Source organism: Neophocaena asiaeorientalis, unplaced genomic scaffold, assembly GCF_003031525.2.
Source record: "Neophocaena asiaeorientalis asiaeorientalis breed wild unplaced genomic scaffold, Neophocaena_asiaeorientalis_V1.1 scaffold192, whole genome shotgun sequence".
In the NCBI taxonomy this organism is placed as follows: Eukaryota; Metazoa; Chordata; class Mammalia; order Artiodactyla; family Phocoenidae; genus Neophocaena; species Neophocaena asiaeorientalis.
This window is the reverse complement of record NW_020185326.1, coordinates 6,121,587-6,134,096: the sequence shown is the minus strand read 5'-3', so window position 1 is coordinate 6,134,096 and position 12,510 is coordinate 6,121,587. Positions and strand designations below refer to the sequence as shown.

The following is a 12,510-nucleotide window of genomic DNA, read 5'->3' as shown; positions in this document are numbered from 1 at the left end:
AAAAAAAAAAAAACTCCCTACAAACAAAAGTCCAGGACCAGATAGCTTCACAGGCAAATTCTACCAAACATGCAAAGAACTTATACTGATCCTTCTCAAACTCTTCCCAAAAAACTGAAGAGGAAGGAACACTCCCAAAGACATTTTATGAAGCCACCATCAGCCTGATACCAAAACCTGACAAAAGACACCACCAAAAAAGAAAATTACAGGCCAATATCTTTGATGAATTGATGAATATAGATACAAAAATTCTCAACAAAATATTAGCTAACAGAATCCAACAACACATTAAAAAGATCATATACCATAACCACATGGGAGTCATCCCAAGTTCACAAGAATGGTTCAACATATGCAAATCAGTCAATGTGATACACCACATAAACAAAAGACAAAAACCCACAATCATCTCAATAGATGCAGAAAAAGCATTTGACAAGATTCAATATCCATTCATGATAAAAACTCTCACCAAAGTGGGTATAGAGGGAACATATCTCAACATAATAAATCCTATTTATGACAGACCCACAGCCAAAATAATACTCAACAGTGAAAAGCTGAAAGCCTTCCCACTAAAATCTGGAACAAAACAGGGATGCCTACTCTCACCACTTCTCTTCAACACAGTATTGGAAGTCCTAGCCACAGCAATCAGACAATAAAAAGAAAAGGTATCCAAACTGGAAAAGAGGTAAAACTGTCACTCTTCGCACATGACACGATACTCTCTCTATACAAAGAACCGTAAAGTCTCCACACAAAAACTATTAGAATAAATAAATTCAGCAAGGTAGCAGGATACAAGATTAACATACAGAAATTGGTTGCATTTCTTTATGCTAACTGAAATATCAGAAAAGGAATATAAAAAACTATACCTTCCAAAATCTCACCCCCCAAAATAAAATACTTAGGAATAAACCTGACTAAGGAGATGAAAGACTTATATGCTGAGGACTATAAAACAATAAAGTAAACTGAAGATGATTCAAAGAAATGGAAAGATACCCAATGCTCTTGGAGGAATGAATATTGTTAAAATGTCCATACTACCCAAAGCAATCTACAGATTTAATGTGATCCCTATCATATTACCCATGACATTTTTCACAGAACTAGAACAAATAATCCTAAAATTTATATGGAATCATAAAAGACCCAGAATTGCCAAAGCAATGATGATGAAAAAGAACAAAGCAGGAGGCATAACCCTCCCAGAGTTCAGACAATACTACAAAGCTACAGTAAACCAAACAGCGTGGTATTGGCACAAAAACAGCCATATGGATCAATGGAACAGAGTAAAGACCCCAGAGATTAACTCATACCGCTATGGTCAATTAATCTTAGATAAAGAAAGAATATACAATGGGGAAAAGTCTTTTCAGTAGTGTTGGGAAAGTTGGACAGCCGTGTGTAAATCAGTGAAGTTAGAACACACTCACCATACACAAAAATAAACTCCAAATGGCTTAAAGACTTAGACATAAGTCTTGACACCAAAAAATTCCTAGAAGAGAATATAGGCAAAACATTCTCTGACATAAATCGTACCACTGTTTTCTTAGGTCAGTCTCCCAAGGCAACAGAAATAAAAACAAAAATAGACAAATGGGACCTAATCAAACTTACAGGCTTTTGCACAGCACAGGAAGCCATAAACAAAACGAAAAGACAACCTACAGAATGGGAGAAAATATTTGCAAATGATGCAACTGGCAAGGGCTTAATTTCCAAAATACAAACAGCTCATACAACTCAACAACAGAAAAACAACCCAATCGAAAAACCTGCAGAAGACCTAAAGAGACATTTCTCCAAAGAAATACAAATGGCCAATAGGCATGTGAAAAGATGCTCAACATTGCTAATTACTAGAGAAATGCAAATCAAAACTGCAACAAGGTACCAACTCACACTGGTTAGAATGGCCATCATTAAAAACTCTAGAAACAAATGCTGGAAAGGATGTGGAGAAAAGGGAACCCTACTACACTACTGGTGGAAATGTAAGTTGGTACAGCCACTATGGAAAACAGTATTCCATTCCTCAGAAAACTAAAAATAGAATTACCATATGATCCAACAGTCCCACTCCTGGGCATATATCCAGACAAAACTCTAATCCAAAAAGATACATGCAGCCCTATGTTCATAGCAGCACTATTCACAACAGCCAAGATATGGAAACAATCTAAATGTCCAGTGATAGATGAATGGATAAAGAAGATACGGTACATATATAGAATGGAACACTACTCAGTCATAAGAGAACGAAATAATGGCCATTTGCAGCAACGTGGATGGACCTAGAGATTATCATACTAAGTGAAGTCAGAGAAAGACAAATACCATACGATATCACTTATAATGTAGAATCTAAAATATGACAAAATGAACCTATCTACAAAACAGAAACAGACTCATGGACATAGAGAACAGACTTGGGGTTGCCAAGGGGGAGGGGGTTGGGGGAGGGACAGCGGGAGGCTGGGGTTAGCAGGTGTAAGCTATTACATGTGGAATGGATAAACAACAACGTCCTACCATACAGCACAGAGAACTATATGCAGTATCCTATGATAAACCATAATGGAAAAGAATATAAAAAAGAATGTAGGGCTTCCCTGGTGGTGCAGTGGTTGAGAGTCCGCCTACCGATGCGGGGACACGGGTTTGTGCCCCGGTCCGGGAAGATCCCACATGCCGAGGAGCAGCTGGGCCCATGAGCCATGGCCACTGAGCCTGCGCGTCCGGAGCCTGTGCTCCACAACGGGAGAGGCCACAACAGTGAGGGGCCCGCGTACTGAAAAAAAAAAAAAAAGGATGTGTGTATATATATATGTATGTATAACTGAATCACTTTGCTGTACAGCAGAAATTAACACAACACTGTAATTCAACTATACTTCAGTTAAAAAACCAAAGAACTCAATTACTTCTGTAAAAAAGGGGCAATAGCCTCACCAAGTCAGTGCTTAATATACTACTGATGGGATATAAGATGATTTTAGTGGCATGGGGGTGTATCAGGATATATGAGGTTATGCTGACTTGGCTAAGCTGCAGTAACAAATTTCCCCCAAATGTTTGGTTTCAACAAAGGTTTAGTTGCTTGTGATACTGTGAATATTTTCATTTTAACAGTTTAGTGTGTATTAAAACCACTAGCTTTTCATTTATAGTAGTGAAGTAATGTAAACATTTCTTTTTAGTTAAGTTCCTGGATAGGGTCCTGGAATGGAAAAAGGACACTAGGTAATGACTAAGGAAATATGAATAAACTGTGGACTTTAGTTAATAATAATGTGTCTACTGGCCCATTAATTTTGACAAATGTACCATACTAATGCAAGGTGTTAATAACAGGGAAGCTTGGCAGGAAAGGTAGTACGGGAACTCTCTACCATCTATCTCCTCACTTTTACTATAAATCTAAAACTTATAGACAGTCTTCAATAAGGGGTGCTGGGAAAACTGGACAGCTGCATGTAAAAGAATGAAATTAGAACATTTTTGTGTGTATGGTTTTAGAAAAACTCTAATGGATTAAAGACCTAAACGTTAAGACCTGAAACCATGAAACTCCTAGAAGAAAACACAGGCAGAACACACTTTGACATAAATCGTGCAATATTTTTTGGAGCTGTCTCCTAAGGCAAAGGAAACAAAAGCAAAAATAAACAAATGGGACCCAGTTAAACTTAAAAGCTTTTGCACAGCAAAGGAAACCATAGACAAAACAACAAAAAGACAACCTACTGAATGGGAGAAAGTATTTGCAAGTGGTATGACCAATAAGGGGTTAATATCCAAAATGTATAAAAAGCTCATACAACTCAACATCAAAAAAATAATCTGATTAAAAAATGGTCACAAAACCTAAATAGACATTTTTCCAAAGAAGATAGATAGTTAACAGGCACATGAAGAGATGCTCAACATCATTAGTCATCAGAGAAATGCAAATCAAAACCACAATGAAATATCACCTCACACCTGTCAGAATGGCTGTCATCACCACAAATAACAAATGTTGGTGAGAACATGGAGAAAACGGAACCCTTGTGCACTGTTGGTGGGAATGTATACTGGGGAAGCCACTATGGAAGACAGTATGGTGTTTACTCAAAAGACTAAAAGTAGAACTACCATATGATCCAGCAATTCTCCTCCTGGGAATATATCTGAAGAAAATGAAAACACTAATTTGAAAAGATACATGCACCCCAATGTTCGCAGCAGCATTATTCATAATAGCCAAGATGTGGAAACAACCTAAGTAATCCATCAATAGATGAATGGATAAAGAAGATGTGGTATATATATATATACACAATGGAATCCTACTCAGCCATAAAAGATAATGAAATTTTGCCATTTGCAACAAGGATGCACTTGGATGCTGATTCACTTTGTTATAAAGCAGAAACTAACACACCATTGTAAAGCAATTATACTCCAATAAAGATGTTAAAAAAAAAAAGATGCACTTGGAGGGTATCGTGCTTAGTGAAATAAGTCAGAGAAAGGCAAATGCTGTATATCACATATGTGGAATCTAAAAAACTAGTGAATATAACAAAAAACAACATACTCTCATATGTAGAGAACAAATTAGTGGTTACCAGTGGGAGGGAGAAGGGGGGAGGGGCAAGGCTAGGGTAGGGAATTAAGAGGTATAAACTACTATGTATGAAATAAGCTACAAGGATATATTGTACAGCACAGGGAATATAGCCAATATTTTATAAATGGAGTATAACCTTTAAAAATTGTGTATCATTGTGTTGTACACCTAAAACATACATTATACATCAACTATACCTGTTAATAAAAAGACATGAGAAAAAATTCTAAAAAATAAAGTCTTTTTAATTAAAAGAGGATTTAAAGAAAAATATTAAGTACTAGCTTTCTCCTCAGCTGACATGTGGATATGGCAAACACTGTAAGATGCTAAGTGACTGAAGCTGGGAAAAATGTGGTCATGGATCTCATGTCATCCATACCAGGGACCTCACTGTTACTCTTCACAAAGCCCAAGGGGCAGGCAGGACTGCAACTACAGTCCCTGACTGACACACGAGGACACAGACCTTGGAACTTGGAATCAGGTGGGAACAAGCTGGATGGACAAGATGGCCCTGGTCTCAAGTCTCCTTCAGTGGAAGCAGTGGTGCCTTGCGGGGGCAGAGTGGTGAGAGGCCTACATCCAGCGCTCAGGAACCCTAGCACATACCCAGACCAAGGAAAGTACCCCGAAAAGTGCCTCCTTTAAAATAGAGAACTTTATTTTGGTTGCTGAGATTTTCATAAGCACTTGGTTCACAGAAAAGTCATTCATTACAAAATAATAAAAGGCAGCATTTAGTACAGCAACTCACACTGGGGCCACAGGTAAGTGCAAAGGACAGCGCTGGGGATGGGAGGGGCCCACGCTCTTGTGCCCGAAGTCCTCAGGGGGTAGCCAGTGCTCCTGGCTCCCTCTAGCCCAACCTACTCCACCCGGGAGAGCAGCACCGGGGGCCTGGCAGAACCAGCCTGGGAAGCCATCTGTGAGGTGCACGACAGTGACCCTACCAGGCTGGTGAGGCCCCACATGAAGGGCCGGGTGGGCGGGGGACTGTTCAGGCTGAACCAGGCCTGCATCGGCCCCCTTCCTAGAGCAGTGGGTCTGAGCCTGCCTGGCTCTGGAACCTTAACACATTCACAGTTGGGTTCAGCACAGCCCTTTGGGAGCCAGCCTTCCTCTCCTCACTCAGGCTGCTAACCCTACCCCTGGGATGGGGACTGGGGACACAGGTGGTGACCCTAATGGAGCTAGCTTACAGGCAGGTCAGTGGGACAGGGATATGCCCGGGTAACTCCTAAGCTAGGCAGAATATACCCTGTGGGGGCAGAGAAAGGGCAGAGGAGGCTCAGAGAGGGCAGAGCACTGCCATCCGGGTGGCAGTGTCGAGCCTGGAAGAATGGGTGGGACCTAGGCATGTGTAGCTGGCGAGGAGGGTACACCCAGAAGAGGGGAAAGCGTGAGCCAAGGCACAGAGTGGGAAACCTTGGTAGGGTCAGTAAAGGCAGGAGGTCATTCATGAGAATGTGGACACAGACGAGGGCCCTAGGCACCTCGGTCTCTGCCAGTCTTGCACCCAGGAGGGGCACCTGGTTTGGGTGTGCTTGTGGGATTCAATCCTCTCTGTGCAGCAAGCGCTGAACCAATGTCCTCCTGAATCTGGGAGCAACCTGAAGGTAGAGCAGTCAGGTGCATCTCTGCACCATCCAGCCCAGCACGTGCCTGCACACCTAAGCCACTTGAAAGAAGCCTTCTCCACACGCCCCCTCCTGTTTTCAGCATGTCCCTGTCATTCCTGGGGCAGCCTTTCAAGAGGGGCTCCTTATCCCAAGCCCCTTCCTCCCTCACAGGTCCATGTCCAAGAGAACTGTGTCCTTAAGAAAACCAAACACAACTCCGCCAGCCTCCCCAGGCAGCAGGGTGGGTGTGGCAGTGTCCCCGTAGGGTCAAAAGTGAGGTCTAGGAAAGGGGAAAATCTGGGGCTCTTTCCATCTCACTAGAATCACTTCTCTCCCTTAGAAGTAAATCCGTTCTTCCCTGAGAAAATTCTGGGTTTGGCGTATATAAAACGCAGTTCCCTGTAACTCAAACAGAAAACCCTGACCAAGGTTTTCATTATCGATTTCCCCAACTTTTCATAATCTCTATAAGACCTCGAGGGACTAGAAACCCACCAACTTCGGTTCCCCTTTTCTCCTTGAAAAATAATTCCAGGGAATTCCCCGGCGGTCCAGTGGTTAGGACACCGCACTTTCACTGCTGAGGGCTTGGGTTCAATCCCTGGTCGGGGAACTAAGATCCCATAAGCCACATGGCGCGGCCAAAAAAACCAATCAAAAAAATCCAAGTTCTTTCCTGCTGAGGGTTGTGGAGCCAAAGGGTTTTGAAGGTACCTTGTTCTTAGTCCCCAGAAGACTTGGGAGCTTGTTTTTCAGGGCGGTGATAAGGAGACCAGGAGCCTTCACAAGCACTAATTCTTCCATCCCAAAGGCCACAACCTCAGCTTGGCTGGGCAGGGCCTGAGCCTGAGAGCAGGGTATGTGCTTCTTTCTCGGAGTCTGAGGACAGCCCGCAGCTGCCCCACTCCGTGGCTCTCCGTTCTTACAGGATGGTGCAGAAAATGCTGCGTTTGCTGTGGTAACCACCTTCCACGTGGGCTGTGATCCTGGTTGCCATGGCTGTCACCTTCTGCCCACTGTGGGCAGCAGAGGGGCCTCGGAGAGAGTTTTCAAGGTGAGGCCGTGCTGGTGGGTTCGCCAGGCACCACGTATCAGACCTGGAGGTGCAAAATGAGAGTGAACCCTTTGGGAGTCTAGAGCATCTGCTGAATGCCCTGCACAAACCTACCTTTGGCTTTATTAAATCTGGGTATAGGTTGCATCTCCCTAGTTACGTGATAGCAAAAGGAGGTGGAACATGGGCACAACTAATTCTAGTTCTAGCTCTACTTCAGATCTACATGTAACCTTGGATAGGTTCCCTCTTGTCCTCTATTTCCCCATCTTTAAACAAGGATCTATATAAGACCAGTGGCTTGCTTGTTTTTCTTTCATTCCCCCAGCCCCATTTTTTCCCCACCTGTATGACTGTAAATGTCATGCAAGCTTTATTCACCGTCACCAAAAAATTAGAAACCACCTAAATATGCTTCAGCTGATGAACAGATAAACCGTGTGGTACGTCCATACAATAGAACACCACTCAGCGACAAAAAGAATGAATGACAGATGCCACAGGTGAATCTGGGATACACTGGGCTATGTGTTAAGAAGCCAGACTCAAAAGACTGCACACTGTGTTGTTTCTTTTAGATGACATTCTGGAAAGTGCAGATCTACAGGAGACAAGCTGGTGGATTTCCAGTCCCTCAAGCTCTTACGGAGGTTACGAAGGGTTGGGGAAAATCAAATGGTAGTGATGTTTTGATTAGGGCTTTCTGTCCTAAGTTACAAGGAACCTGTCCTGAGTTACAAGGGATCGCCTCTTACACACATTAAATCCTAAATTGCTTAAGCCAGCAACATTGGCTTTTACGTATTTTTATGATAATAATGTCACGAGTGGGACTGTAAAGGTATGGGTAGAGTCGGAGGCTGGCTACTGTGGGGTGAGTAAAAGCCTGGGGCTATGTTCAAAGATCTGCAAGCATTTGCGTTTGGCAGCAGAGTGAGCTCCTGAGAAGAAGTGATGAAAAGAGAGGAAATTAGGAGCGGACAGTGCACAGGGGCCAATGCCAGGCCTACAGGTCTGGGCTGTACCCTGTACCCTGGGGTCTCCAAAGCCGGAGGAGGAAGTGGACCCCAGGGAGTCTACAATATGATCTGCTGGGATTTGGGAAGACAATATTAGAATTTCTACTATATCGTATTTTATAAGTTATGACTATATAAATATACATACTGAGGGGGTTTCCTCAAAAAATATTTGTTACTGAGAAAGTGTATAATAAAAAAACAGAGTAGAGATCATTACTATAGAAAAAGAGGCTCCATCCAGGGTTTCTGACCATGCATGTGACGTGGCCAGAGCTGATTTAGAAAGATTACTCTGGCAGGATGCAGAGGACAGCCTGCAGGTCGGGGTAGCCCAAGCACAGGGGGACCAGGCAGGAAGCTGCTGCAACAAGACAGTAGGATTAACAGTGCAGGAGTGATACCAACAACAATGGTATCAATAATAATTACTAATTATTATTTTTGCAACCAGTATGGCAAAGTATCAACCAACCAGAACGGAGCCCATCCATAAACAACTGAAACAGCGGTAATGGGAACAGGGGCCATGGGTCAGGATGAGGGGTGCTGACCCGAACAAGGGTGGCAGCAGTTGGGAAGAGGAGGTGCCAGGTACAAGAACATTTTAGAAACAGAATCAAGAGAACCTGGTAGCTGACTGAACTTCAGTGTCAGGGAGAAGGAGAGGCAGAGGTTTTGCTGCTAGAACAGAATGGATGGTGATGTCATCAAAATGAGGAACAGGGAAGGACAAGGGTTTGGGGAAGGTGAGTGTGAAGCAACTGTAAACTGAGGCAGAAATACTAGAAACAAGGGGCAACAGCGGCCACAGCAATGAACACTTGTGTGATACCTCGGATATGCTGCTAGGTCACATGATCCTATTTAAACTGGTGCTACAAAGCAGACATTATTAACTGGATTTTACTAAGGCTCAGAGATGTTCAGTAACTTGCCCAAGGTCACACAGCCAGTAACTGGCAGAGGTGAGATTTGAAACCACATACCCCTGACTATTTTAAAGCTTATTCCCTCCTAGGGAGTCAGGCTCAGGTCCTCAGCCCTCAGGCCTCAGTCCTCAGGCCTGACACAAAACCCAAGCACAGGCCTTTACCTGACCAGAGCCGAAAGCTAGCAGGACTAGGGAGCAAGGGCAGCTGCAGTCTCTGAGCCTGGCTTCCCCAGTGACCTCACTGTGGTTCTAGAAGATTGGTTTAGGCAACCCCATGCACTTACTTTTTCTTGAAGACCAAGAACTTGTTGTTCTGCATGATGCATTCTTGGTTGTTTGAGATCTGCTGAAAGATGGTCTTGTTGGTCTTGCCCTGGAAGACGGTGTTCTCCTGCAGCAGAGCCTTGGCACGGCCCTGCACGGCAATGCCGTAGGCCCGGAATGAATGGATCCGGTTCTTTATTACCTGGGAGAGGCAGCCAGAGCTTGTCACACCTCAGGGACTCCTAGACTGGTAGGGGAGCCAGGTAAGTGAATCACCAGTTATAAAACTGAGGGGTAAGAGCATGCTAGGTAGGTCAGCATTGAGCCATGCGAGCTCAGGGAAAGGCTATCGAGACCAGCCCAGAGAGAACCAGGAAAGGCTTTGTGGAGGAGGTGACGGGTAAGCGGTAGGAGTTTATCAGGTACAGAGCAGAGGAGAGTTGTTCCAGGAAGAAGGAACAATGTGCAAAGACCCAGCAGATGGGGTGTGAGCCACTGGCGACCCAACTGAGGCAACAGCGAGCCCTCCTCCCCTCCTCTGCTCCCACAGTGCTCGGATGCAAAGCCAAGGGATTCCTTACTCCTTGCTGAAGTCACTGATTCATGAAGTCACAAAGCCGAAAAGAGGCTTTGCGACTGTAACTTCACAAGGGCAGGGATTGGGTTTGTCTGGCTCAACACTGAAACCCTAGCACCCAGCTCAGTGCTTTGCGTAAAAACGGAGCTCGGGGCTCAAGGTCCTGTGGGGAAGAAAAACAGGCGAAGGAACAGACGCAGAGCACTGTGGGAAGTGCCCTGTGAAGGGTGGGCGTAAGCACCTTAAAAGTACAAAAAAAGGGCACCTCAAACAGCCTGGGGGGTCAGAAAGGGCTTCCAGAAGAAAGGGAGAGCCAAGCTGTAGGACTTGGTAGGTAGGAAAAGGGGAGAGAAGGCTACTCCGGGTATACAGGGAACAGTGGGTGCCAAGGCCCCGAGGCAAGACTTCTCTCCATTAAGCACATACTCCATACCGGGTCCTGTGCGAGATTATTCTGTTAGGAGAAGAGAGCTAAAATAGCCCTGATCTTGAACTGAAGACCACGAAGATACCTCGGGTGGCACCCCCGCCCCAGCTTCCTGCCAGTACCCCCTGTTCATCCTTCAGGGCCCAGTTCCCGCGTCCCCTCTTGCGTGAAGTCCCCCTGCATCTCCCAGGCTGGGTTTCGGCAGCACCCTTGCAGAGTGCTGAGGGTTTAAGGTTCTGCTTCTCAGCAGAGAGGGCACGAGGGCTCTCCTAGGGCCATGCCCTGCATAGGCACACACATCACACACACACACATACATACCTTCGTGTCGGACGTGGGCAGCAGCTGCAGCCCGCTACCCCGGTTGCCAATGATGTCATTTTCAATGACAGTGCTGTCACCCTTGGTGATGATGCCATGGCCTCTGTTGTCATAGATACCATTGCCTCGGAACTCCACTTTGCACTGGGCCTCCACCTTGACCCCACTCTGGTGATTGCAGGAGATGCTGTTGTTGGCCACACGGGTGAGCTGGCTGCTCTGGGCCACAGTGATGCCTCTGTCCCCATTAGCATGGATCACGTTGGTGATGACATGCAGCAACTCACTACTCTGGACATAGAGTCCTGAAGCTGTGGGTAGAGGGGTTGGGAGCAGAGAAAACACAGGGTGGTCCCAGGGTCACTGCTGACAATACCACTAGGAAAAGCCTTCCCAGAACTGTGCACCCAGGAGAGGGGGAGGGGGAGGAGAGGTAGCAACATGTAGAACCAGCCTTTGGCGGTTGCATCTTCCAAGCTGGATGACAGAGCAGGAGAAAACCCAGGACCAGCAAGGAAACTCTGTTCCTTCTGCACCAAGTCCTCATTGAAGTGGCCAGGGAAACATGATGTGACGAGATTCCTTAGGCTCAGCTGGTCATCTGGCCCAGGCTCTCGTCCTGTGCTGGCATGCCTCCTCCAGCAGCCTCATCCTACCCCCATCTGCACCACCTGTGACAGGAGGCTCACTACCTGATCAAGGCTGCCCATTCCACCTCTAGACAGATACACCTGCTAGAAAGTTGTTTGTTTTGCTTTCCATTCTGAGCTAGAATCTGCCTCCCTACTATTCTGGGAAATGTTCTTATTTCTTAAGAAATAAGAAATTTCTTAGCGACACTATGTGTTTGTAGAAAAAAGCACAAAATCAGCAGGCTTAGAGGCGCGTGGGGAGAGACAGCATGGCAGGTGGACCCGGGGTAAGCAGGAGTTCTCCCCAGTGGTAAGAGGCACCAGCAGCACCAGGAGGAGGCTGTGGGAGGATGCCGACTGCGGGGTCACACGGGAGCATTCTGAGCTGTGAGCTTGCAACCCCGAACCTTTTGGTGCCAACTGCCTGTTGCTTCTCCTGGATTGGTTGAGAACAGCAAAATTAAATCAAGTATTTGTGGATTTACGTGGCTTTGCTTGTCCTACTGGACAGCATGGCCATGTAGAGGAAACCCTGAACTGGGAGGGGACAGAACTCATTTTCCAGATAAGTGGGCTGGGGCCATTGGCTACCCATCTCCCTGCCTCTGCCACTCCCAGGGGGATGAGTTTACTAGGGCCCAGGGACCTCTTTTTAACAAGCCTTCCTCCATCAGCCCCCCAGAGTAATTCTGATAATCAGCCAGGTTTGGGAGCTGTGAAGTTGGATGAAATTCACAATATTTTTTTTTCCAATTCAATAAACATCAAACACCTACTGTCATTTTTTTAAATCAAGTTTAAGATAACATGGATTTTAAATACTCTTATTTTCTGTGTTCTCTAAGAAAAACCACTGCCAATTAAACCATGATATGCCATCAACTGTAAGGTGCATCTCATCAGAGATGTTAAAATGTGAAAAATGTGTCTCAGAATTGATTGGAAACGTGTCTGCCAGGTGTGGGATTGGTACTGAGGGGAGGGGGCACCAACAGGAGTGGGATTCAGTTCCTTGCCTCAAGTT

The 12,510-nt window shown here is 45.3% G+C and overlaps 1 protein-coding gene across 3 annotated transcripts in view; it reads right to left on the bottom strand.

Moving 5' to 3' along the window:
- The window catches only part of FBXO10 (F-box protein 10), a 76,867-nt gene that overhangs the window by 8,592 nt on the left and 55,765 nt on the right, over window positions 1-12,510 (bottom strand). The window contains exons 10-12 of one of the 3 annotated variants that reach the window (XR_003001730.1): window positions 10,855-11,165; window positions 9,550-9,731; window positions 6,973-7,355 (exon numbers count right to left, since the gene is read on the bottom strand). Coding sequence is in view for 2 of the 3 variants with exons in the window: in XM_024734419.1 (XP_024590187.1) it covers window positions 7,181-7,355; window positions 9,550-9,731; window positions 10,855-11,165 (668 nt within the window). In the remaining variant the exon portion in view is untranslated. Of the gene's footprint in view, window positions 1-5,023; window positions 7,356-9,549; window positions 10,561-10,854; window positions 11,166-12,510 lie in introns of those variants that run through there. The other 2 variants (XM_024734419.1, XM_024734420.1) reach the window with 2 other exon arrangements.